The sequence below is a fragment of the Thamnophis sirtalis genome, unplaced genomic scaffold, assembly GCF_051295495.1.
Source record: "Thamnophis sirtalis isolate CommonGarterSnake01/CBP01778 unplaced genomic scaffold, rThaSir2_p1.2 scaffold_9, whole genome shotgun sequence".
NCBI classification, from domain to species: domain Eukaryota; kingdom Metazoa; phylum Chordata; class Lepidosauria; order Squamata; family Natricidae; genus Thamnophis; species Thamnophis sirtalis.
This window is the reverse complement of record NW_028261389.1, coordinates 41861216-41882720: the sequence shown is the minus strand read 5'-3', so window position 1 is coordinate 41882720 and position 21505 is coordinate 41861216. Positions and strand designations below refer to the sequence as shown.

The 21505-nt window shown below is 36.3% G+C and overlaps 1 protein-coding gene across 1 annotated transcript in view; it reads left to right on the top strand.

The window, feature by feature from the left end:
• Positions 1-21505, top strand: part of PTPRQ (protein tyrosine phosphatase receptor type Q) — a 113062-nt gene that overhangs the window by 10025 nt on the left and 81532 nt on the right. Inside the window, exons 9-20 of the mRNA XM_087723397.1 lie at positions 1712-1996; positions 2483-2752; positions 3231-3491; positions 4133-4263; positions 4663-4792; positions 6562-6712; positions 7922-8028; positions 9176-9273; positions 13123-13288; positions 14949-15209; positions 20226-20386; positions 21239-21350. Of these exons, the coding sequence (XP_087579523.1) occupies positions 1712-1996; positions 2483-2752; positions 3231-3491; positions 4133-4263; positions 4663-4792; positions 6562-6712; positions 7922-8028; positions 9176-9273; positions 13123-13288; positions 14949-15209; positions 20226-20386; positions 21239-21350 (2133 nt within the window). The remainder of the gene's footprint in view (positions 1-1711; positions 1997-2482; positions 2753-3230; positions 3492-4132; positions 4264-4662; positions 4793-6561; positions 6713-7921; positions 8029-9175; positions 9274-13122; positions 13289-14948; positions 15210-20225; positions 20387-21238; positions 21351-21505) is intronic.

Here is a 21505-nt window from a genome sequence, read left to right as displayed (position 1 = left end):
TCTTGGAAAGATGTGGTTGCTTTATGCCTTAAGAATGGTGATGTGTTTGCCTTAAAATCATTTTCTCACTGGGGTTTTATAGTATCTTACAAGCCTCTTCCTCACGTAATGCCACATTAATGTGCCCATTTGCCTCTCTTTGATGTGGCAGAAAAGTGTATTAACCCAAGTTGTGTTATCCTTACAATCTAGAAGCAATTATAACTGTTTTTACAATACCAGAGTGGAACTCCTCTCTTCTTTTTCTATTCTACCCAGTCTCATCTTCTGGCAGACAGTAATAGAGTTTTCTGTATACTATGGGTAGGGCAGGATGGGGAAACTCCTTCAGCTTCATCCCATGAATCTTGTTTGATTAACCAACCTGATTCTTTTACTTTTTTGCTATAAGATTAATGTTAAACTATAGCTTGCTCAATACAAACTCAGTTGTCCATACATGATTCTCCAGCTTACTTAAATCTCCTACAAAGTCTACTTCATTTTAAGTCTCCTACAAATAAGCTAACTATGTAGAAATGAAAACTCTTATAGGGCTATTGCTATTCTGAGATTGATATTTGTGAGGAAAAAATGTTGGGAAGCTCAAAAGCCAGAAGAAAGAGGGTGAAGAATGCTGGCTACCTGCCACAGTTTCAACCAAGCCAGCAAAACAAGAAGTCACACTGTGAGTAGGACAGGTCTCTATTGGAGTCTCAGCTTGGCACGTGGTAAACAATAAAGTAAAAGGGTTTCTAGCCAGCATTACTGGCTTCTGCTAGCCAGCTAGCTATATGGACTCAGCACGCTTCTTCCTCCTGTTCCTGGTTGCCCCCTGGCCCACTCCAGCAAGTACTTTTTGAATGAAATGTATGAAAGCTGTAGAAGTGTTCTTTTGGGATCTTATCACCTAGGAATATGTTTATTTTCCTTTTGTTATTTTTGTTCCATCAATCCAGTAGAAAATTGATTTGATGTCATTCCAATAGAGACGCTAATGCAATAATGTCAACATTTCATGAGATCAGTACTCCCTAAAACCCATCTCCTTTTAGACTGAGGTTTCATTATTTTTATTTGTTTATTAATCACATTTATATAGTCTCCCATCTCCTCAAAAGTGACTCTGGGTAAAATGCAAGCAGATAAAAATATTAAAAATCTACAGTTTTCAAATGACTGAACTGGAAATGAGTATACGCATCTTTGAGTGTACGTATCTCTGCTGTAATGGATCAATATCCAAGCAAGTTTGGCATTCCCATACAATGGAAAGAGGCTATGAAAGCCAGTTTGGTTTCTTTCACAGACAATGTCAATTGAAAATGTAAGTTGGGGCCCAGAGACTGGATGGGAAAAGGTTACTCCTGCAGCAGACCTATGCTAAACAGATCAGCACCCTGATCACATCATCCCTAGTCTGTAACTGAGGAACTTAAATTTATTTTAATTTAAGGTTTGAGTCAGAATACCGTTACTGTTTCTTCCGCAAAATATTGTTTCCTACTTTTTAAAAAGAATCGGGGCTTTTAGAAATAGGGGAAGGCTTCAAATACAAAACCAGCTCCAAATTAGTTGAAGGCAGTTTATATAAACAAATGTCTGCTTATACAATTTATTTCTGCTTAATTTTCTGCCTCTGCTTTTTATTATTGCAATTTTTATTATTTGCTTATTTGTCCCATTTTTTTACTCTCACCTTAGAACTGTTTTTTCAATTTCCAATCACTAGGACCACTACATCTGCACAATGTAAAGGCAACAAGAGTGACATCATCAGAGATATTTTTACAGTGGGATTCTCCAGCAAGTTCATTCAATGCAAGTTTCCATCATTACCTAGTGAACATTTTTGATAGCAAAACAATCAAGTGGAAAACGTTTTCATTTGGAAAAACTAACACTTCTGCTGTAATCAGAAGTGTCAAATCATATAATCAATATTGGACTTATGTTCAAAGTGTTGCTGAAAAGGGAACTCACAGCTGCTATGAGGATCCTATAGAAATAATAACAGGTAAAGTTAACTATTGGCAGTCCTAATAATAATGCCTTGAATGCTAAATGCTGTCTGGTAGGTATAAAATGTCAATATCTGCTTTCATATAAGCTATTATTATAAAATTGTATTTTTGTTTTAATTTTCAAATAAGCATAGGAGCTTCTGTGTTGCAGAGCAGTGTTCTTATCAGGAAACTAAACTTCTGAGTAAATTTAGAAAACATTATTTCTTTTTTAGAAGAACTAAATGTACTTTTTGACTTGATTAAAACTAGAGTTGCTAAAACACCTCCAAGTGCATTTTATAAAATGTATATTTACACATAACAATTTTTTTCTTTAAATCTTGGAAACAAAGAATCTGTTTTGAAATACTGTTTGCATGATTAAACCACTATGTGTTCTCTTCATGACTGTATATTTCACCAATTTTTAAAAATAGTGTCATGACAAAGAAAGAAATTTTAATGTCCCAAAGGAAAATATTATTTTTGTTACTTAGGTGTGACACCACCTACTGGTCTCTTAATCCATCCAGAGGATGTAGGAGAGGACCATGTGATTATCTCTTGGAAACGCCCAGAAGAGGGCCAGGAATCCTATATTCAAGTAAAACCAACTGCATTCAAGGATAAAAGCATGATGTTTTTAGTAAACAACACAGAGAAATTTAAAATTGAACCATTAATTCCTGGAATGACTTATGATATAGGAGTGGCTACAATAATATCTGGAAATAAGAGTGATTTGACTACCATTCAGTGTACTCTTAGTAAGATGTTTTATAACTGATTTATATACTTTTTAAATTTATTCAGATTTAAACACTACATTGCTCAGATTATTATTAAGAACTAAAAGTAGAGCATTTGTTATAAAATAAACACATGAAACAAAAAGAATCTTATTATAATTTTAAAGAACAGTGTCAAAGGTGATGAATATCATAATATTTACATATTTATATATTTATATAATGGAATCAGAATTAATATTAAGTGGATCCAGGATTTAATAAACTTTTTAATGTATTGCTTTGTCACTAGAATACAGTGAAATTTTGAAAATGTAGAGTAGTATATAAATGTAGTTTTTTTTGTCAATCCTATTTCAATTTCCCATATAATATATGATATAAAGAACAGTATCCTTTATTAAGAAAAAAAAACCTGTGCACTATTTATTATTATAATTGGTAGTTATTTGTAAATAATACATTGATTATATCTTTCTGTTTATTGCCATTCTAGAACCCAAACCAGTACAGATGGTTATACCTTATGAAATCCATAGTACTTTCTTGATTTTATTTGTTAAAGTACCAGCTTTGGGAATAATTGATGGCATTCACATCATAAGTAAAGAAGGAACAAATGCAACATTTACTTTATTAAATGATGGAAAAGTAACTATAGAAAAACTAACTCCAGGAACAGAATATTATTTTTTTGTTTTTACATTTAGCAGACATATGTTAAGTTCTGTACATCACCTGCCAGCTATAAAAACATGTAAGTTATTTGATTTTAGATATGGTTAACTTTAATACATTTAGATAATAGTAGATGCATATTTTGTGCATTCTCATATAATCATATAATTTTTGTAAAAAGATAATTAAAATATGTAAATAGGCATCACATTTGCACCTGTTTTTGTGAATTTCTAAACAACACAACAACTTACTTCTTCAGGATCAGAAGAATATAGTCCAAATCAAGAAGAAGCAGATATGCAAATCTATTTTTCTTTCTTCAAATTATTTATTTATTCAGTACCTTATTTCTGTATTCTTCTGTGATTTCTTTTCTCATTTTTTCCAAAATATTTGCTCGGAATCTGTAAATATATGGGTTTATATATAATTTTCCCCAACATGAACATTTTTGCAAGCATTCTATTGTATTTGCATACATTATTTTCACTAGCATGCATTGATGCACATTTTGTCCAAAACAAAAAATATATATTCATTTCAATTTTAAACTTATCTCCAAATTAGAAAATTGTATATTTCAAAGTATCCTAAGTTTAACTTTAGGTATTGAGTCCTCTGCTAAAAATAATGTAACAGGGAATTATTGGATCCTATCATTCATTCAACACACTTTTTGTTGTGTTTGATGAGTATTTTTCTTATTGCTCCTTATAGGTCTTGCAGTTCCGCTAAATATATATGAAGGCAGAATCACCAATATTTCAATACAGATTATTTGGGATCAGGCAGAAGGAAACTTTCAGCAATATGAAGTCACATGTACAAACTGTGCAGATACTTATAGGGTATGTTGCCAAATAAATTCTTTAAAAAGCAAATCTGAATATTTTACTCTTATATTGCTTTGCTGGTTCATTTTTAGTCCAAGTGACAATATATGGGAGCATCTATATGGTAAAGCAAAGATGAGTCAAGCTACACGAATCCTGTAGTGTATTTTGGAAAGGAATGCACAGAGAATGTCATAGGTAGCTGTTAGCTATGTTGTAATTTTATACATTTTCTGGTCTCATAAAACTACCAATGGAAAATCTACTATATGGAAAATCCTGAAAAAAGGATGCATGATCCTAGAGACACATAGCCACTAATCACAAATATGGCAATCTCTGGAGAATGAGACAGGCAGCAAATAAATTTAATAAATAAAATAAATAATACATTTTTAAAATTTTGAGCAATAGGTCCAAAAGGTGACACAAGAAGTGGCAGAATTTTCCAACTTGATTCCTGGCTTCTTATATAACTTTATGGTTAAAACAGAAAAAGAAGGATACAAGGACAGCCCTCCTGTAAGCATACAAGTAGAAACAGGTATGACAGTGTAACTTTTCTGTTAGTTGTAACATTTATTATTGTTTCAAGCATAACAAAGATCTTATATAGAAAATGTTGCTTCTCTACCACACTGTAGAATGCTAACCCTTGAGAAAATAACACCTCCTGGATCAGTTCTAAACCTAGCTATCTAGTGGTCTATCAGATACCAGCATATACCAGATTTATCTAGGAAATTCACTAACGAAGTCAAAGCAACCTTCCTCTTCTACCATGATGGCTTTCAGATGGTTAGAAAATCTTTATTCATAAGCTTCTATTTAAACATACTTGATTGTGCAACTTGTTTTTCTTTTCTCATTATACATCATTTACTTGTATAAAAAGGTAAATCCACCTGCCTTTTTCTGCCTTTTCATCTTGTGAATTTTCATATTTATAATAAATTACTCTTAATTACATTAAGCAACATGTATTATTATAGACTTCAAAGGAAGTATATTGATTGCAAGAATTCCAATGCATATCTACTGTAAATCCTATTGAATTCAACAGGGAATATTTCTAGATAGGTATTTATTGGATTACTAATCTAAGGTTTTCATCCAACCTTACATTATTGGTTTCCAGCATTTCCCATGTTGGGAGAGCATCCTCCATGACAAACCAGTGGGATTGTTTAAGCTTCTAAAGCATATTTGTGAGATGTCAGGGAAAGCCCAGAATCCAGAAGAAAAAATTCCTGGATGTAAAAGTTTAGTGTGCTGATAATTCTTATTTTACCGATGGACAAATAGATAAAACCCAACTTACTTTTCTTAGAATAGAAAAAAGAATATGGTCTTTCTTAATTAACTTAATTCATATTTACATAAATTTAGTACATGAATTAATATGCTGATAGAAGCAGTGCCTTTTTATTTCAGGTAGAAATAAACCCATACTGGTTAATATATGCAATTTCTGATTCATTTCCATGCAATACATGAAACTTCTCCCAATGTGGATATCAGAGTTTTGTGAGGCTTCTACATGACTGATAGTGAGAGACTATAAAGATTGAGCACTGTAAAGATTGAGTCACTTAGATAGTGAGATGGGCAGTGTCTACATTTGATAAACAAATATTAGCAATAGCAATAGCAGTTAGACTTATATACCACTTCATAGGGCTTTCAGCCCTCTCTAAGCGGTTTACAGAGTCAGCATATCGCCCCCACAGTCTGGGTCCTCATTTCACCCACCTCGGAAGGATGGAAGGCTGAGTCAACCTTGAGCCGGTGAGATTAGAACTGCTGAACTGCAGATAACAGTCAGCTGAAGTGGCCTGCAGTACTGCACCCTAACCACTGCGCCACCTCGCCACCTTGAAGAACCTATACTGTAGATAGTACATTAAACTATGAAAATGCATACCACAGTTCAGAAGAATTAGTTTGAACTTTAGCAGTTATTCATCTGTCAAACAGTCATTTCAATAACTAATGTAGAAATATCCAAGAAATAAATACAGTTAAGGTAAAATAAATACAGTTAAGGTAAAAAAAAAACTGGACAACTGGGTTACACCATAAAAAGAACTATAGAAATGTTAGATTGGCTGAGTTAACACAATAGTTAACTTCAAAATATAGATGCTACCTAAGGCATTAATAACATTTGTGTTTCTTGAATGGAAATTCATTTATTTAAAACATTTATATAGCCAGTCATCTTATATTGAATTCCATTGTAATCAATTTTTAAAAAAATGATTTATAGATTTATAAGAACTGATCATTTTCACTCTTCCATTTCATTAATAGAGCCCAGCTCAGTTAAATATATGAATTTGAGTAAAGATTCTGGATCAATAACTGTTACCTGGCCACCAGCATTTGGTATAGTTGATGGATATATTACTACTTTGGTTGGCAAAAACTATAGCAAGGAAGAAAGATTATCATCAGATAAAAGGTACCTTTTGAAAATGACATAACTGTGGCTGAGTTAATACACATTACTACTGTTGATCCTCTTCTTTTTCTTTCTACCTTTTCCAGCATTTGAAGAGGTTGTACTATATTGGAGTTTTGTATGGGCAGATCCAAGCAGTTCTACCTTTTCTAATTGACAGATGGGAATTTTGTAAATGTGCATATTTTCTAAGCACCATGTAAGATTTTTTTGTATGGCACCCAGTGTGCCCATAAACAATGGGACTACAGCTGGTTTATGCCATAATCATTCAATTTTGATTTTCACAATCTGATACTTTGTGACCTTCTCCAATTCTTTATCTTCTATTCTACAATGACATAGTATTGCCACCTTAATTATTCCACTGTTTCATCAATTTAAATCTGGGGTGTTATGGGCCAAGACTTTATCAGCTTGTATTCAGAAATTCCACAATATTTTAATTTAGTTTTTCATTACCGGCACATGATAAATTTTACAGATATTCCAGTAAATCGTTTTTGCAACTGTGTTATGTCATTGTTTATAATCAGCTTGTGCAATCTTTTTGCAAGAGTTGATATATGATAAACTGTTTCTTCTGTTTTTTTGCATACCCTACAATTTGAATGATTTGACAATTTTTCAGTTTTGGCTTTGATTGCTTTAGTTTGAGTAGCTTGAGTAGTTTGAGAAGTAATTTGAGAAGTCAAAATCAAATCTTCAGTTACCTTTTTTAATGTTCCATTTGTGAAGTTTTATTTTTATCCACGCCCCCAACTATCTTTTGTAGAACTTGACCATGATATGCTTTTCCTTGCCAGAATTCTGTTCAGGCTTTTATTACACTATTTCCATTTTCATGTTTTGGTTCCTCCACATTCAGTAAGTTTCAATTTTTAGGTATATCAATGCTTGTTCTTGACTGTCTTTTATGTAATATAATACATGCTCCTCTTCTTCAGTAGTTTGTTTGTTTTACAGTAATCCTGTGGCTATATTTCTGCAGGGCAGGAATAATCTATCAATATCACTACAGACATTTAATGAATAGTGAATAGTAATTAGCTTTTCTGGTGTTTTTTTACTCAAACTGTGCAGTTCAGGTTGTGTCTATTAATTATTTCAGCAGTGTATCATAGTTTTAATTTGTCCGTGTCTGATGTCATCCAACTTTAAAATGTTTCATCCTGATATTAATAATAATGTTATTTTCCTTAATTGTAGAATATTCACATTTGATGGCCTTTCCTCAGGAACAGAATACTTTGTTCAAATTGTGACTACTAACAGGTTAAAGAACAGTTTCCCTACTTTTCTGAGAGTTACAACTGGTAAGTTAATTATATGCCTTATAAATACGAATCTTAAACTATGTTTTACAGGGCTACCTGAATGCATAGTCACATTGTAAAATCCATATATACAGTATGAATCTCAACCCCAAATACTCCTTGATTATACAAATAATCTAGTCACAAACTATTTTATTTTGTTCTACTCATTGTTTTATCAAAAGTAACACAGTGATTCTAATCAAGGTGTCTAACCACAACAAAAGTTATTCTTATTTCAGAATAGAGGTAGTGACTAGAAAGCAATTACTGTAGAGATGAAGAGGCATGTAGCTTTACATCCATGCTAATCATTAATTTGCACAGCTTGAACAATTGATTATGGGTCATCAATATATTTAATAATGTTTTGATCTTATATTGCTGCTTTAAAAAACCTGAACCAATCTGGCATTCTTAGTACACGGTCTCCCCAAACAGAATTCCAGTGCTCTTTATGTTTAATATTCAAGATTGAAAAAACAACATTTTTGTATTGTTGCCATTTTGATATTCTCTGATGTTGTTTCTTTTCTGGCAGATGTTTAACTACCAAGCTAGGTAATATTATCAGTGCATGGAGGAGTGGAGTTTGCTAGCTGTTTATATGTGGTTGCTTTTCTTACTAGTCTTGATTGGAGAATTGTTTTGTTTTATTGTATTGCATTTTGAGTGTATTGTTTCTTCCTTCATTGTTCTTTTTTGTCTGGTACTGGTATCTTTCTTGTCTAGATGTGTGATGAAATTGAATTATATCTTTATCTAAGATGTCTCCAGTTTTCCATCTCAACGTGCGACTGAATTTATCAGTGTGTTGTGAAATTAAGGGATTTTCATCATGCCTTCTACCTGCCAGATGATGTTCATGAATGTGTTCTCTTAATATTCTCTCTGGTTGCTTCACATACTGTTTTTTTTTATTTAGTTCTTGTACACACACTATAAATGACTCCTGTGTCTTTGGTTTGTTTAGGATTCTTTGGATAGTTTTGTTATCATGATGCCTAGGGGTTATAGTACTCTGTTGCTAATTTCAAAGACATTTTTAGAGATATATGGTATAGTTACTGTTTTCATGGATAGCAATCTCATTTGGACTATTTTTACTTCGTTGATATCTACATTTGCCTATTTAATTTTATTACAGACCCAGATCCACCTTTAGCTTTACAAGCCTTGAGAATAGAAGAGAATACAGTTTACTTGTTTTGGAAACTGCCCAATGGAGGTTTGGATAATTTTGAGGTAAGAAAAATAGAATGGAAAGAAACTATGACTGATTTATTGTTACAGATGTTTGCTTTTTCAGTAGTATATGCTGAAAGCAACCCCTTGTATTACACAGTTCAGCAAAATAGAATATAGACAGTTGTTCTAAGTGAGGACATGGGAAAATTTATGAATGGAGAAAATTTTAAAAAGCCTTTAAAAAAAAATTCTTCAAATGGTAGCTTTAGTGACTTTATTTATAAAATTATACAACTATATTTAAAATAATTGTAGGATTTCTAATTGTTTTGTTCATTTGACATAACTAAACCTGAAAAATACCCATTACAAATTTATTTGTTCATCTTAGAATAATTCAGAAACAAATATTTGTAATGTATCTGTGTATGTATGTATTTCCGGCCAATGTAATATTTTTAAATGGTACTCTGAAAGGAAGTTTTAATACTTTATTGAAAGAAACCACCATATAATATTAATCCCAGTGATGTCATATTATTGCATGACATACCGCAGAGCAAGAAACCATGGAAGAGAGTGCTTCTTCTGAACAAATTAGATTAAATGTGAAATATTAATGAGAAAAGCTTTGAAATAGTGGTTGCTTAGCAAAGTTCAGGTGTACAAATAGGATCGTGTAGCCAATCATTTAAAATTAATCATTTCCACTCATCCAATTTTCATTACAAGCTCAGACATTGATTGTTTAAAGATAATATCAGTGTTTTAATATCCTATTTTTGGCTCATCTAGTTCATTCATTTGTTTTTAATAGTTTTGGATTTAGGTAATGCTAACCAAAATTAAATAACATGAATTCTAAATTGTATTTTTAACAGATTCTTATACCACAAAAACATTATTTTAGGTTTTTTTTCATTTTGGCCAATCTTTGTTTCTAAGACAATAATTCTGGAGTATACTTTACAGTCCTCCGTCTCATATAACATGTTCTTTGTGAAATTAATTCTGCCACGAACAGACTTATCTCTTTTTACCTGTCTAGTTCAGGCCAGTGATGGAATGAAGAGTTCGTTTCAGTAATCAATGCCTCCTTAAAAGGAAAGGTTCTAAAGTTGGTCTGTCCACTTAAGAGACCATTCCTACTATCCTTTTTCTAATTTTGTTTTGAGGAAGGGTATTGAAAAAGTGGTGAATGACAATTACTAAAGCTCCATAGGACATTCAACTAGATCTGTGGAAATTGGATTCAGACCTAGACATAGGACAGAAATTGCACTGGTTGTTCTCATGGATGCCTTGTGAGAAAACTTTAATGGATAATGAAGTTCTTCATTGCTATGCCGCCAAGTAGTCCAATTGGTGGTTGCAGGGACAATATTTTAAACTTTTGGATGCATTGGTTATGCATCAGTCAGGTGTTCCTAGATTTCTACTACTTTATTTAATATCTTCATGAAGCAAATGGAAAAGGTATTGCATTGTTTTGGGGTGGAATGTTGGAAACATACAGATAATACTCCATTATGAAGCTTCACTCAGATCTAGTGGAAGACATGGTTGAAAACATGGATGAAGTTATGATCAGGTGTTTCATCAGTGTTAAATTCTAGAGGGAAATAAACAAGCTCAGACTCCACCCATAATACAGAGTGAATAAGTGATTCAGGAAATAACTGATTCCAAAGCAATTTCATTTTTTATAATTAATGAGGTTGTGCTAACTCAGATAGAATATACTTGCAAAGATAATTTGCATAAATAAAAGCAATTCTTATATAGGCGTTAAAATTTCAAATATTCCAAATTAATTCTTGGTACTTTTATAAAAGTGAAACAACAGAACAAAACAACAACAAAAATTGACTAAAGATGAGAAAATGAACATCAGAACAAAAGTTAATTTTAAAAAGAAAAGAAATTTGAAATGTATGTCTAACTATGAGCCACAGGGGATTCATTATTACAGACTGTTATTTTCCCACACTATAATCTGTACATAAACTGAAAGATAGGTATAGTGAATGTTTGTGTAGTTTATATGGAAACACTCATGAAACACTGAAATGGAGAAAATAATTCTGACATTTTGATGTTTGATAAAAAGGTAAAGGTTCCCCTCGCACATATGTGCTAGTCATTCTTGACTTAGGGAGCAGTGCTCATCTCTGTTTCAAAGCCAAAGAGCCAGCGCTGTCTGAAGATGTCTCCATGGTCATGTGGCCAGCATGACTATATGACGAAGGTGCACAGAATGCTGTTACCTTCCCACCAAAGTGGTCCCTATTTTTCTACTTGCATTTTGACATGTTTTCAAATTGCTAGGTTGGCAGAAGCTGGGACAAGTAACGGGAGCTCAATCTGTTACGTAGTGCTAGGGTTTCGAACCGCTGAACTGCTGAACTTTCTGATTGACAAGCTCAGCATCTTAGCCACTGAGCCACCATGTCCCCCATGTTTGATACTCTTAGCTTTTTTACACAAGGCACTAAACCTTAAATTCAGGTTAATAAATATTCTGTTGTATAACCAACCCTACAGTTTCATTGCCTGAATGTACAATCTAACAAAGGGGTATCAAACCTGATTTTTTTTGCCCTTGTGGGGCTGGGATGGTGTGACCTACGTGGGCCAGATCAGGCCTGCGGGCTGCATGTTTAACATGCCTGATCTAGCAGCGTAGTTATAAGCTGCCTAGAGTAGCCCCACAGAGAAATAGGCAGCAAATAAATGTAATAAATAAATAAATAAATAAAATTAAACAGAGCCAAATTGTTTCCATAATATATCTGACAGGAATGTGCTTTGGAATAGAAGTCTAGGCTCTTAAAATAGCAATAGACTTATATACCACTTCAGATTGCTTTATTAAGTGGTTTACAGAGTCCGCATATTTTCCCCAACAACCTGGGTCCTCATTTTACTAACCTTGGAAGGATGGAAGACTGAGTCAACCTTGAGCAGGAGAGGATCAAACTTCTGGCGGTGCAGAGTTAGCCTGCAGTTCTGCATTCTAACCACTGTGCCACCACAGCTCTCTCTGCTGCCAGAAAAGATAGGAATATCATATGATAGTATCATATCATACACTTATGATAAGAAAAGTATAATTGATTCCTACTGCACAGGTATAAAATAGATTGCTGCCTGTTGCTGGGCAAATAGCAATAGCAGTAGACTTATATACCGCTTCATAGGCCTTTCAGGCCTCTCTAAGCGGTTTACAGAGAGTCAGCATATTGCCCCCAACAATCTGGGTCCTCATTTTACCCACCTCAGAAGGATGGAAGGCTGAGTCAACCCTGAGCCGGTGGGATTTGAACCGCTGACCTGCTGATCTAGCAGTAGCCTGCAGTGCTGCTTTTAACCACTGCGCCACCATCAAATCATCCTTTGATTTTTTTAAATAAATAAGCAAGCATAATGCATAGATACTTAGGCTTTGGTTACTTTTAACATCTTGAAATTAAAAAGCCATAGGAAAGTGGATTTATCTAAATGGTTTATCTGTGTACATTTTTAAAATAAAAAACAAAAAGATTGCATATTGTATTGGGATATATAATGGGAAAAGTAGATCATTAGTTGAAAAGCAGCAAGGCCAGCATATAAAGCAAAGGCAAGATTGCAGAATCATTGTTTCGTAGTAATTGCCCATTGCTTAATGGATTTCGTAATGCCAGTATAGAAATATTTTCTAATATCTCTTGTTTGGCAAAAGAAATTGCTATAGAATTTATTCTTTGTAATAATTTCTGAACTTCTATATGAATACTAGCTTACGTCCATTCAATTTTTGGTTCTAATCTACAGTGCATTCTCAATGCCGTGCTACCTTGATGACTTTAAAATTGTATTTAAATATTACTAGAATATGATGTGAAAATATGTTCTTTTTCCTAGCTTTCTTATTGCTTGATAACTGGCAACAAAACTCTTCAAACAACAATAATGTCTGATAACAGGGCTGTAGTGAAAAACCTCATGCCTGGAGTTGAATACATTTTTCAAATAAAGACAATAAGAGGACAAGCTGCCAGCATCCCTGCAAAGATAAAAATTACTACAAGTAATTAATTGTCTGATACATTATTTTAATAACAAATTATTTCTGTTTTACTGTTATGTTATTACTTTTATGTTGGTCTATGACTGAAATTACACCCCATCCCACCCTCACATGTACATGTGTATATACATATACAATACACACACATACACACGCACATACATTTATAAATATATATACACACAGAGACATAATTTTATAGATATATGTTTTTCATATATAATACTTCAGTCATAGACCAGCAATAAATACATACCACTACCAGTAGTCACTCCAAAACAGAAATAAAATGATTTTACTAGAATTTACTTTAATTTATAATTTTACCAGAATTATAATAGTTTAGCTAAAAAGGGCCATATTATTTTATAGAGTTGAACAAATTATGATTAAGCCCACTATATGTATGTATGTACAAATTCCACTTACCATGTTAAAAACTGCAATCCCAAACCAAAGTTTCTCAAGAACCATTGGATGATGTGCCTCCCTCCCCAAATGGATAAAAAGGCTGAGAGTTGGTGTTGAGAAGCTAGTAGATTTCATGGGAGCCTGAATGTTTAAAGCAGATACCTTTGTGTCAGAGGTGGTATTTAACAGATTCTGACCAGTTCTGGAGAACCGGTAGCGGAACTTTTGAGTAGTTCAGAGAACCAGTAAATACCACCTCTGATCGGCCCTGCCCCCATCTATTCTCTGCCTTCCGAGTCCCAGCTGATCGGGAGGAAATGGGGATTTTTTAGTAACCTTCCCCTGGAGTGGGGTGGGAATGGAAGTTTTACAATATCCTTCCCCTGCCACGCCCACCAAGCCAAGCCCACAGAATAGGTAGTAAAAGTTTTGGATTCCACCACTGCTTTGTGTGAAGGACATGTTTTATAAGCCTGGAAATGGTGCTTAGTCTGCTGAATAGCAACGACCATTCAGTTGAGTGAGACTATCCAAAGCAAGCAGAAGGGACGGAATTTTAGGCATTTTGTTATGTTGGATTTGTGGGGACTGCAGAGTATCTTCTTAGGACTGCACATAACATGATCGGATTTGCTGCTTCAAATACCTTGAGGGATGGCATAATTCCAGAAAATAAGGGCTGGAAAGAGGCCAACATAGCATGCCTTCATCTGCACTGGCTAATGTAACCAGACAGCATTCAGAAATAATACAAACATAAAATACATAATTTTGATGATATTTACTAAACCAAGATCATACTTGGTATACTAAACCAAAAGTAAATTAAGATTTTTTCTGTACACACACAAACACACACACACCACACACACACACACACACACACACACACACACCAGGCACACCAGGCATTACCTGGAGTGCAAAAACAATTTTGATAAATTGCAAAATCTTAATTGCAGATAAGAAATTAAGATTGATTCCAAATAGTGACCAATTGTTTTATCCAATGAAATTTTTAAAAAATGGCTGAGAAACAGGAATTATATCAGCCTTCAACTTTCATTGCATTGGAATTGTCAACAATTAACTATTATCAGATTGAATTTGAAAGAGTTAATTTCATTCTCGTAGCAACGTTAAAATGTTGTAAGAAAGTTTCTATATGTTTTACTCAAGATAAATGTATTTATTTAATATTTGGTTGCTTTTCCACATATATTTCCTCTCTTTTTCAAATTTTGTTCAGAACCAATGAAGATATGTGGTCTAACCTTAACACTGAGAAATACAACCTCTGCTAAATTAACATGGAATCCAAGTGAGACTGACTTCAGCCATTACAAAGCATCTGTATCAAACAAGACTTTTACAAAGGAATATACTATTTTAGGTCCTGAGACTGATCACATCATTACAAATCTGACTCCTGGTAGCATTTATAACTTCACTTTGCAAAGAGTAAAAGGCAGTGTTGAAAGTGCAGTTTCCTTTACAGAATTTGTGACAGGTTTGTGAATTTCTATGTTGTAAATTGTGGACAAATGCTACTAGAATCAGTTTCAAAACATCTTACACTAGGGTTTTGTGAAAAAGTATAAATTGTTTTATCATTTGATGGACTAAGAAAATAAACAACTATCTTGGAAATAGTGCAAATGCTAAAAAAGATTGTTTGCAAATAATTATTAATGCTGCACCTTCTTGCATGAAATAGCAAAAGCATTTAGACTTACATACCCCTTAACAGTGCTTTTGCAGCCCTCTCTAAGCAGTTTACAGGAGTCAACATATTGCCCCCAACAATTTGGGTCTTCATTACCCACCTCAGAAGGATGGAAAGCTGAGTCAACCTTGAGCCTAGTGAAGTTTGAACTGCCAAATTGCAGTCAGTTAGCAGAAGTAGCCTGCAGTACTGCATTCTAACCACTGCATCACTGTGGCTCATAATACTTCTGTGGAAAGTTACAAAATTGTAAATAGAGGAACTAAAAGTGAAGCACATTTTAGGAATAAGATTACACAAGTACAAGAAGAAAAAAACCATGTTCAAACATCCATGATTTGTTTTCCATTGACCAGGTTCTAATCTTGATTTAAGAATGAATACTGTGAATATTTTCTACTGTAACAGTTATTCTTATGCAAAATGATAAGTTTTGATATTAAAAATAGGGATTAAATTATTTATAATATTTACTTAATATATTTCATTTACGAACAGATAATGGGGATTTAAGAGAATTGGTTTGGCATAGTGGTTAAGCATCAGACTACTGGAAGATCATAAATTCTAATCTGGTTATGGTAAACATATGATACATGTGTCACAGGTTGACCTGCAATGTCATTTTTGATTGAATGTCAGTGTCCTCGTTTTTGCTCAATTTTCTGAGGCTGCAGAGATTGCATGTGAAAGTGGTGTGCTCTTATACAGCCCCTGGAGCAGAGGTGGTATTCAGCAGGTTCTGATGAGCTCTGGAGAGTAGTTTGGAGAACCGCTAAATGCCCCCATCTATTCTCTGCCTCCCGATTCCCAGCTGATTGGGAGGGAATGGGGATTTGGCAGTATCCTTTTCCTGCCACACCCACCAATCCACACCACACCCATCAAGCCACGCCCACAGAACCAGTAGTAAAAAAAATTGAATCCCACCACTGCCCTGGAACCTCTGGAAGTCACATGAGAAGGCCGTGCTCTTACTCTGCCTCTAGAGCAGGAGTATCAAACTGATGCATCACGTGACATATCATGACTTTTTCCCCCCCTCCGCTAAACCGGGGGTGGGCATGGCCAGTGCATGACACATCCAGCCTGCAGGCTGCAAGTTTGACACCCCTGTTGTAGAGCCTCTGAAAATTACAAAAGAATGGAACCTGTTCTTGCATGATTTTCAGAAACGCCACAGGCCATGCAAGAGTATTTCTCGCTTATGCAACTTTCAGAAGGTTCATTGCAGAGGTGGGTTCCTACCAGTTTGGCCCGGTTTGGCCTAACCGGTAGTGGTATGCTGGCTTGAGTTGCAGAACTGGTAGTGACCGCTGGCTGGCCATGCTCCCAGACTGGTCCGCCCGCTCGGACGCTCACCCTGCCTTGCCTTTGCCATGTGTATCCACTGCTTCCTCCTGCTTACACACAGGTAAGCATTGTGGCAGGGATGGGGGTAGACCAGCAAGCTTTGCATGCTGGAGAGGACTGCACGAGGAGAGGTCAGTGGCAGTGGGAGGAGAGAGCAGTGGCGGCAGGAGGAGAGGGCAGTGGTGGTGGCAGGAATGGCAGCAGTTGGCAGTGCCCCCATCCCCATTCTAGCGGCAGCGACAGCAAAAACAGCAGTGGCGGTGGGGCATCCTGGAACTCCTGGGGAGTTTTCCCATACAGCTTTGGCCACAGCTGGTGGCAGCAGTACCAACGGGTTGTCCCAGAACTCCTGGGGAATTTTCCTGCAAGGCTTTGGCCAAGGTATGGCAATCAGCAGCCCCAAAAGCCGGCAGGGTCCCCAGCGCCACAGAGCAGAGTCGGCACTGTCTCTGCCAAAGGCTGCCTGCCCTTCAGGTGTAGCACCTGCACCGGCTGCCTTTAATCTGCAGTTTACTCATGAGTACCATGCTCATGAGTAAACTGCAGATTAGAGGCAGCCAGAAGATCCTGGCTTGCTTGCTTGGCTGCTTGCCCCGCAGAGCTCGCAGGCAGTGAACAAAACTACCGCCTATTGCCTCCATGCATCAAGGAGGCCAAGCAGGTCACTTCTTCAATTGAGGGCATCACTGGCAGCCACTTCCTGCTGAAGTCCTTGCTCTTCCTGCTGCTGCTTGGCCTCCTAGATGAACAGAGGCAGGAGATCCTGGCCAAAGTCTTGTGTGGGAGGAAGGTAAAGCCAAACTTTGCCCAGCCAAGAGCTTCCAGCAGGGGTGGGTGAGGCTGCAGGGCAAACCTAGCTGGAAGTTGTTTGTAAATCTCCCCAAAATAGGGAGGGGAGGAAGTTCCACTGCTGTCCAGGTTGATTTTATTATAAGAGAAGACCTGGGTACGTTTTTATTAGACAGCCTTTCCTAACAGGACTGATTTTTGCTTGTATCACTGTTGGTCTCAAACTCATTGCTTAATTAGTTTGTTAAGTCCCCATAATTCATAATTATGTTTATGAATTGCTAATATCACCTTCCCTTTGGAGCACTTTCCATTTTTACAACTTAGGAAAGAAGTCTTTTGTCTTTTGGGTTTACCTGAATGAAATTTAGGTGTAGGCATTAGGGGAGGGTTAATTTGAAAAGGAGCAGTAAAAGAGAAGCACATTTCTATACATAATAGAAAGGAAAGGAAAACATTGAGAAGTGTTAAGGAGCTGAGGGGCGTGTGTGAGTGAGTGAATTCCAGACTGGAAAGACTGTTTTGTATTCCAGTTAAATTAAAACTGGTTCTTTGTGAAAGATCTTTGAGAAATTTGGAATATTGCAATAAGGTCCAAGAAAAAAAATAAAGCAGGAAGATTTAATTAAAGGAGAAGAGAAAGAACAGTAAAATATCCACTAAGCTAACTGCTTCGAAAATGCCTTTCTAATGTGTTTTCAATTATAGGATTGGAAATATTTGATTGACTGTATGCTTTAATGTTGAAAAAGAATAATCTTTATCAGTATAAGCAGAGGTGTATTCTTCAAGCTTTAATGCAATTTGCAAAATTAATTGTAGTAAACTGAATACCACTGTAGAACATCATTTCTCACCAAAAATGCAATTTAATGGAGAGTAAAGTAAGATTTTACACAGGCAAGAAAAAATGTATAGAATAGGTCGTGCCTGGCTCAACTGGAAGTAACTATGAGACGGATCTGTGAGATGGAAACTTACCAAACAGATCCAATCTAGAAATAAGAAATTTCCTGATAGAACAATTAGAGAAATTGGATGCCTTCAGAAATTGTGGGTATACCATCACTGGAGGTTTTTAAGAAATTTGTCCATAATAGTATAGGGCAGTGATGGCAAACCTATGGCACGCGTGCCACAGGTGGCACGTGGAGCCACTTGTCAGGTCATGCGAGGCACTGTCCTGTCAGCATGCACGCGCTGGCCAGCTGAGTCCATCCTTTTTTAAAGCCATTTTTTTGCCCTCCCAAGGCTCCAGAGCTTTATAGGAGCCTGGGGAAGGTGAAAAGAGCCTCCCCTGCCCCCCCCCAGAGGCCCTCCGGAGGTTTCATGAGCTTCCCTGTAGCCTCCAGAGCGCAAAAAAATGGCCCTACGGGCAAACCGGAAGTTTGGGAACAGTCTTCCGGATTTCTCAGAGGGTCGTTTTGACTGCTCCAGAGGCTTCAGGGAAGCCTCCTGAAGGTCCCTGAACCCTTCGGAGCGCTCAAAATGACCCTCTGAGCAAACCAGAAGTGACTTCTGGTTTGCTCGGAGGGTTGTTTTGACTGCTCCGAAGGCTTCAGGGAAGCCTCCTGAAGGTCCCTGAAGCCTCCAGAGGGCATCTGGGGGGGCGGGGGAGGCTGTTTTCGCCCTCCCTAGGCTCCTATAAAGCCTCTGGAGCCTGGGGAGGGCGAAAAAAAGCATGCAAAAAATGGGGGGAAGCGCCTGTAGTGCACACATGTGCATGGGGGGGGGTCACGCATTGCATTATGGGTGTGGCATGCCCGCACACGACCCCCCTGCGCTCTCCCCACTTATTGCACGCGAGCCAAGAAAGGTTTGCCATCGCTGGTATAGGGTCTCATCTCATGCTTCAGCAGGAGTTGGATTAGAAAACCTCCAAGGTCTCTTCTAACTCTGTTATTTTTTATAAATCTCTCCACTCAGTCTTACCAAGGGAATGATGTTAAACAATAGTTGGGAATGTACATTAGGCAGTCTTCTGACAGCAAAATCTCATCTTATTGGTTAGTATCAAGGGGAAGATGACTTTGAAAAAGCTTCCTCTCCCACCATAACATACAAAATGAGAAGAGAACTGGGAGGGGAAAGGTGAGGAGAAGCCAGGGGGAGGTGCCCCTCCATCTGGGTGACATTAAGTTGGCCATGCCCACCCAGTCACATGACAATGACCACCTAGTCACGGCCACACAATCACATGATCGCCAAGCCACACCCACAAAATAAAGCCACACCCACAGAACTGGTAGTAATTTTGTTGGAAACCCACCCCTGGTCTGTGGGTGGGTCATATAAGAGCATTCATGTTCTTATGCAACCCCTGCAGCCCCTGCAAAGTGCAGGGAGAGATAATATGCCAGGAGAGTCAGGTTAGCCATCACTGCTCTAGTCCCGCCTTGGGCACAATGCCAGCTGGGTGACTTCTTCTTGATGACCACTTCTCTGCAACTTCAGGGATTTGTCCAAACAATTGCCTAGAGTCAAAACTAACATAAAGGCAAATAGAAAAAAAAAGTTGGGATTTAAACATCTTAATAGTAGATAACCTATGCACAGATAGTTGATCTATGTACTGGAGCTAATTTATTTAGAATTTAAAGTTTTGGTAATAATCTTTCTTAATGGAAAGATCAATGTATATATTTTTTTTCTTTTAAGAGCCTGAAAAGCCGCAGAAACTGACAGTTTTCAATGTGTCCTCACATTCTTTTTCTTTGCACTGGAGGCTGCCCAATGGCTGTGTAGAACAGTTTTATGTGCAGCTTGCACCTCCTCATGGCTTTGTTTCTCTCCAAGATATGGGAAGTGGGGAGTATCAGGTATGTGATGCCTTTTGTTTATAGTACTGTAGTTCAAATTTGTTTATAAGCTGCGCAAACAGCACAATTGGCATAGCGTGACATTCTATCTTGTGGCTTTTAAGCTGGGTTGGGAATGCAAAAGTACATGTACCAAATTTATGAGAGCAGATTTCAACATCTATTCTTTGTTGCCTTAACAACAGTGATGATACTTTTACAAAGTCTACCTCAGACCTCTAGCTATTCATTTAAGTGTTCATGAATATTTTAACAAAGGCAGGGCTGAGCTATTGAGTAATACAAGTTCATTAATTGTGTACTTGCCAGGGAGATCTAGACTTAAATCATTAATGCAGGCAACATTTCTCTCATAAGGCATCACAAAGTTTTAGGAGCACCATTTGATTGCAGTATTTGGATATATATATATATAATAAATGCATACATACACACAAACCATGATTTTTCATGTTTCCTTGCTTCTGTTTCTTATTGGAACTACAAAGACACAGGTATTTCATATGAATATTGAGTGTTGATTGATGTAGATTATATTTCAGTGACAATGATAGTATATTTCCTTAGGTCATCTCAGGATATCTCAATTGATATGAACAGTCTAATTAGTTGTGCTACTTAAAACTGCAGAATCCTACAAATAAACAGGGCCATTGAAACGAACTATTAACTGAGGGATCCTACTGCTTTTAAAACATTTTTGAATAGACAGCTTAAACCTAAGAGTAATGCATGTTTTTTTTAAATGTTATGAATACTAGTGATGTGAATGTACTATTGATTTATTCAATGCTTTATTTGTTTTTGTTTAAATTGAGAGATGCAGTTCTAAATCTTAATTTCACATTCTAGGCTGAAATTTTGAATACCACTCCTGGGACAATATATAATGTGACTGTTTCTTCGGTTTCCTCTTCAGTGTATAGTTTACCTGTCAGCAAAACAGTGACAACTAATGTAACTAGTGAGTTTATGGCAAAATTGCATTTGAGTGTTTTATCAAAATGTCTCAAAAATATGTATCTAATTTTCTGTTTGCCAACTGAAATTGTTCACAGTGCTTGCTCTAAAGTAATTGGAAAAAGATTTATTTTAAAGAAGTAATTCCAGAGTTGCATA